This window comes from Leptopilina boulardi, unplaced genomic scaffold, assembly GCF_019393585.1.
Source record: "Leptopilina boulardi isolate dan_hultmark-lab unplaced genomic scaffold, ZJU_Lbou_2.1 LbouV2_162, whole genome shotgun sequence".
Classification (NCBI taxonomy): Eukaryota; Metazoa; Arthropoda; class Insecta; order Hymenoptera; family Figitidae; genus Leptopilina; species Leptopilina boulardi.
Window position 1 is genome coordinate 1,158,423 of NW_026137710.1, and position 6,457 is coordinate 1,164,879.

General features: G+C 38.2%; 1 protein-coding gene across 1 annotated transcript; it reads right to left on the minus strand.

The window, feature by feature from the left end:
* Positions 1 to 440: 440 nt before the first annotated feature.
* Positions 441 to 5,719, minus strand: LOC127276967 (uncharacterized). Its single transcript, XM_051297726.1, has 2 exons — positions 3,701 to 5,719; positions 441 to 3,533 (listed from the first exon to the last, which is right to left on the minus strand). Exons 1-2 carry the CDS (start codon positions 5,717 to 5,719, stop codon positions 441 to 443), a joined length of 5,112 nt encoding a protein of 1,703 aa, XP_051153683.1.
* Between the last annotated feature and the right edge of the window lie 738 nt (positions 5,720 to 6,457).

Here is a 6,457-nt window from a genome sequence, read left to right on the forward strand (position 1 = left end):
ATATCAATCGATTCATCTTGACATAAAGAAGACGATTATATTATATATTACCTTAAATTTTTCGATTTAAAAAATTTTTCAATTAAAAAAAAATTTTTGGAAAAAAGACGATAAAATTTTTTTTTTTTGGGTATTTTTAAAAATCCTTTCGTCATTGTTAAATCTAATCGTTGAGGAGAAAGTAATTATACACAACATTTAAACATAAAAACACAGATTGAATAATTTTATTAAAATGATATTATAAAAGGTACACTAATTCGAGACGTTTTTCATCGAAAACACTCGCCAACTAAAAACTGTATTCCTCCGCCAGTCCCCCCAAGACCCCAGCTCTGCCGAGCCCTCTCGCGGTACAAATCTGACATATTTCAAATATAAAATTTACACTCGCATTCCAAACATCCTCCCACCAATGAGTCAGTATGACTCAATCATTCTCAATTTTTGAAAAAGTTTGGTTTCTTAACAACTCGACCACTACGAGTTTTGCATTCTGTTTCCTTCGATGTCACAGATTTATAATCTTCCGCGGTTACAATAGACTCACTCGCAGGTTTGTCAGAAATTTTATTTCGCATAGTCGCAATTTCGTCTTCACAAGAATAATTTAATTCCAATGGATAGACACGTTGTATTGGGCGCTTCAAAAATCCATTTTTCGTTTTTAAATAGACAACGCGTTGCGTACCATCTTTACCCTTGATCAATTTTTCAACACGAGCCAGAGGCCAATCATTACGCTTGTGAGTATCGTCTCCTACGAGTACAACATCGCCGATTTTTAATTTTCGAATCTCTTTGGAATTAAACCTTGATATTAGTTGACTTAAGTATTCTTTTCGGAATCTATTTCGTAAATGTTCCATAATTTCCTGCTTACGTTTAAATCTAGAGTTAAAATCGAGTTTGTCAATTATATCGAGATCGGGCATTTCGCTTTGTCTGAGATCATGCAAAAACATCGCAGGAGTTAGAGGCTTAAGATCATACGGTTCCTCAGACACGTAAGTCAAAGGTCTAGAATTTAAAGTTAATTCGCAGTCACATAGTACGGTGTACAATTCTTCGTAGGTGAGACACGCTTTTCCTAAGACTTTTCGAAGAATAATTTTCATCATTCCGATTAAACGCTCCCACCAACCTCCCCACCATGAGGCAGTTGGCGGATTGAATCGCCAATCAATTTGTCGAGCCTGACTGTAAGTAGCGATGACGTCCCAATTCAAATTTTCAAAAGCATTCTCGGCGCCGACAAAATTTGTACCGTTGTCGCTGTAAACAATAGCAGGTCTACCTCGACGTCCGATAAATCTACGAAGACTTCCTAAAAAATCATTAGTCGATAAAGATGTCACCAGTTCAAGGTGAACTGCTCGATAAATGGCACATGTATAGAGACAAATCCACGCCTTCTTTTGGCCGCGTAAAAAAACTGGGCCCGCAAAATCAACACCAATTACTTCAAATACTGCCGCATCCTTGACACGATGTATAGGTAAAGGCGGTGGATGTACCTCTATAGGTTTCGAATTATATTTATTACAGGTAACGCATTTCTTTATGATAGAACGTATCGCTTTACGCGAAGAAAAAATCCAAAATTTTTCACGGAGTTGACACATGACCGATTGAACTCCCGCGTGACCCATGATTTCGTGAGTCTCTCGGATGAGTAATTTGACCACTTGATTATTTGAATCAAGTACGATTGGACATAAAAAACTGAAACTATCGTCACGTTCTACAATTTTTGTTTTGAGACGAATTAGACCATCAGAGTGCACAAAAGTTGGTAAGGTCGACAATTTCTCTTTATTTTCGTGACAAAACATATCGTTCTGTAAGACTTTCAAAAATTGCTTTTCTGTTTTATAAATCTCGTTAAACGTCAACTTTTTTCCGTTTGTGAGCTCGCCGTTAATTTTATAATTTTTAAACTTTAACATTATCGCGAAAAATCGAATCATTTTATTATAGGATGAAAATTTATCAACAATGCTAAAATTTATTTGATCATCTGCATTTAGTAATGCAATTTGAGCAGACTTCCGCACCTCAACACGAACCTCATCCTCATTCACTTCTTCTCTCAAACAAGGCCAGTCGATTTCCTCGCGACGTAACCAATCAGGCCCCTCCCACCAACGCGAGTCTAACAGCTGTTTTGCCTGACACCCGCGTGACGGTAAATCGGCAGGATTTAGCTCACCCGGCATGTATTTCCAAGTGGCTGATGAAGTAATGAGTCTGATTTCCTTTACTCTATTCCATACGAATACGGCCCATTGGATATCTCTCTTCACCCAAGCCAAAACGGTGGTCGAATCTGACCAAAAAAAAATGGGGACATGAGAATAATCCAAAGCATCTACTATCTCTTTAGTTTGACGAGCACCTATAGACGCGGCCAATAATTCCAATCGCGGAATTGACATGCCATCCGGGGCAACTCGACTTTTGGCACCAAGAAAAATTAAATTCACATTTTCTCTATCTTTTACGCGTAAAAAAGTAACTGTCGCATAAGCAGATTTGCTTGCGTCACAAAAAGTGTGAATCGAAAAATCCCCAGTGCCAAATTTTCTCGTTACTTCAATTTTTTCCAAATACGACAATTGTTCTTTCCAATTTAAAAAAGCCTTTTGCGTGTCCTTATCTACCGGATCGTCCCAATCAAGTTTTTGCTTCCATAAATTTTTTAACAACAGTTTTGGCAACAAAGTTACAGGCGAAGTGAAACCAATTGGATCAAAAACCTTGTGTGCGACCGATAAAATAGAGCGTTTAGTGACTACCGTGTCACCTTCATCTTTTAATAAAGCTGGGTTTACTGAAATCGTGTCGCGTATCTTATTAAACAAAAGACCAAGTACTAAAGTCGATTCTTTATCTGAGTCATCTCGTGTGTATTCCCATTCTCTCAGATCGAAACTACCGAGTGCCATCATTTCTTTAGCCGACTTTATAAAATCCTGTAATTTTTCTTTCGATTCTACACTCGTTGTGCAATTGTCCACGTAAAAGGATTTTGATAATTTTTCGATAATTTCACAAGACCATGACCCCTTACCGTCTTTTGCTGCTTGCAACAAATTCGAAAAGTGTAATTTTAAAACGGCTCCCAACAAAAACGGACTACACTTTAAACCAAATACTACACGTCTATGCCGAAAAATTTTTATTTCATCGTCAACCAACCAAAGAAAACGCAAATAGTTGCGATCCTGTTCATTTATTCCGATCTGTAAGAATGCCTTGCGAATGTCAGCCAAAACAGCTATCTCGTGTTCTTGAAATCTTAACAAAGTCGCGGGAATCAACTCAATTAAATTCGGACCTTTTTCAAGGCATTGATTCAAAGAGGGAAAACCAGCGACATTTGCCGATGCGTCAAATACTGGTCGTATTTTTGTTGTGCTTGCCTCTTTAACTACCGGGCGATGAGGTAGGTAATGACATGCGGAACCCGACTCACCAACTACAGGTTCAATAATTCCTTCGTCTTGCCATTCCTTAAATACTTGATCGTACTGAAAAAACAAATCATCTCGTTTTAATTTTGCAACAGTGTTATTCAATCTCTTTTTAGACAATTCGAAATTCTGAGAAACAGGTGCGTGATTATCGTTCCAAGGCAAATCAACCGAATATCTTTTTTCTTCTGTATAAACTACCGATTTTAAAAACTGGTTTTAACAATTTGTTCTTTTTCTATTTGACTTGTTTTTTCAATTGGATCTTTAATACCCAAAATATCAAGACTCCACAGATCAGCAATTTTTGCATCTTTTACAAACATCGACATCGCGACAGTGGCTGCATCGGATCGCTCGGCCGCCGGATTTTTACCCATGAGAACCCAACCTAATTTGGTCTCAAATGCCGCAAGACCGTTGCTCATTTCAAATTTGTTCCCCGTCATAAGTTTTCCTGCCACATCCGCACCAATCAATACATCGATAGAGTTATCTAAATTTCCATGTTCTGGTGTTAAATCGGAAAGCAAAATATTATTTCTCTCTAATTCCTCAATAAAACCCGTTTTCTTTACACTAGGAATATTTTCACAAATAGTTTGCTGATCCATAACCTCAAAATTGCATGCGTATTGATTGTCGCGATTTCTCATTCGAATTAAAAAAATGTTATGTTGCTGGCTTTCCGTATTTAAACCCCCGAACAAGGAATGAGTCACTTCTTTAGTTGCGATAGGCTTATAACCTAAAAACTTAGCTACATCAGAGCGAATATAAGATCTGTGCGAGCCACTGTCAATGACCACTCTAGCTTCCTTTTCTTTTGAGTCAGAATACAAAACAACACGTATTGTTTGCATATATACGTCAGGCGAACGAGAAAAACTAGCAAGATTCTGTTCCTTAGTCACGTTTAATGATTCTGCTTTTTTACTCGTGTTCATTGAATCCGCGCCACGAGTGTCACCTTGACAAACAAGAGCCGAGTGGTGTTTACCACACTTTGAACAATTTATTCTTACTCTACATTTTCGCGCCGCATGACCAACTTTCAAACACCTAAAACAACAATTATTTTCGCGAATCATGCTACAAATTGTGTCATACGAAAATATCTTGGCTTTCTCGCAAGCCGCGTTATCGTGAACATTATTACAAAAAATACATTTCTTACGCTTATCCTCGTTGGCAAATAAAACGCTACCTGTTGCCAATTCTGGAACTGATGTCCTGCTTCTAGACTCGTCCTTCGACGTCTTCTTTTTCCCTGATTCGACGTTAATGGCAAAACCATGCATGGCCATATTGATTCTCTCCTCACTCTCTACCTCTATCCTTAGAAATTGTAGAAGCCTCGAAAGTCGGTCCATCCTCTCTTCTCCATCAGCTGCATTTTCACTATTTGATTCACTTCGTTGCCAAGTTCGTAAAATTTCCTCAGGTAATGAGGATTCTACCAAAGGATAAAGCATCGTCGCACAATTATTCGTTGTAACGCCTAGAGTCTCCAATGCACGAATATGGGCCGAAAGCTTGTCATAAATACACGACACATCAACTTTTTTGCCATGATTGGATGCGTTATTTAAAACTAACGAAAGCAGTTCACGTGTATAAAATTCAATTAGCAAATCGTCACGACCAAACCGGCTTTTTAAACTGTCAAATGCCTTTTGATAATTTTCGGCTGTTGTCGGATAACCACTGACGATGCTCTCAGCTTTAGAACCCCTTTCCATCGATTGTTTCAAGTACTCTAATTTATCCTCATCAGTAATGGCTCTGTCCTCGTGAATTTTTCGGAAATGCGACCAAAACTGTAACCACTTTTCGACACTGCCACCAAATTTCGGAATTTCTAACGTTGGACGCTTGAACGGTTTATCGTTTCGCGGAGTCGCGTGCTCATTAAGAATCGGTGCCGCCGCCGCTGCAAAAGCAGCATTTCCCGGCACTACACTAAACAGTCTCGATCTTGCTTGTAAAAACTTGAGTTTGTATTCTTCATGAGATTCTATTTCGGCCGTTATTTCATCCTCACTCGCCTCAGACTCGAAAATCATCTCGACGTACTTATTACTTGTTGATTCGAGATCTGAATATCGCGACTCAAGTAACTGTAATGCGACGTGACGATCGGCCAACGAAATATTCGCATTCTCGCACTTCTCCTGGAAACTGTTCAAACATCTGGTAAAAAGCGTGCGTTGCACCTTACGAGCCTTTTTTGCGACGTCCATTTTTGAGGTTATACACAACCGCACGTTTCTTGTCGTATTTCTACTCTCTCCCAAATGTCCTGTCACGGTCGCCAGATGTTAAATCTAATCGTTGAGGAGAAAGTAATTATACACAACATTTAAACATAAAAACACAGATTGAATAATTTTATTAAAATTATATTATAAAAGGTACACTAATTCGAGACGTTTTTCATCGAAAACACTCGCCAACTAAAAACTGTATTCCTCCGCCAGTCCCCCCAAGACCCCAGCTCTGCCGAGCCCTCTCGCGGTACAAATCTGACATATTTCAAATATAAAATTTACACTCGCATTCCAAACAGTCATTTTTGAGAGATTAATGTGTTAAATAAGCCTACCAAATTTTATCCAAATCCATTAAAACCTGTTAAAGATATCGTGTTCACAAAAACGATCCACACACACACATACACACACACACACATACACACACACATACATACATCCGGACAATTGATCAGGATCTCATATAACATGTTTCTATATAGAGGAAAATTTGTTTTCACCATTTTTAAAAAGTTTATAAACGAAAGGACTACATAGCTTCCTCCACGAGGAAGCAAAATGACTTATTACAACAAGTTAAATCACGCCTGTTGTCATGATTGAAATATAAAAAAATTTGTGCCTTGTGTGGTAGAAAAATTGTTTGCAAAGACGGTAATTTAGAAACTTTTTTCATCACAGTAATGCAAGAAAAGCTGATCAAAACTT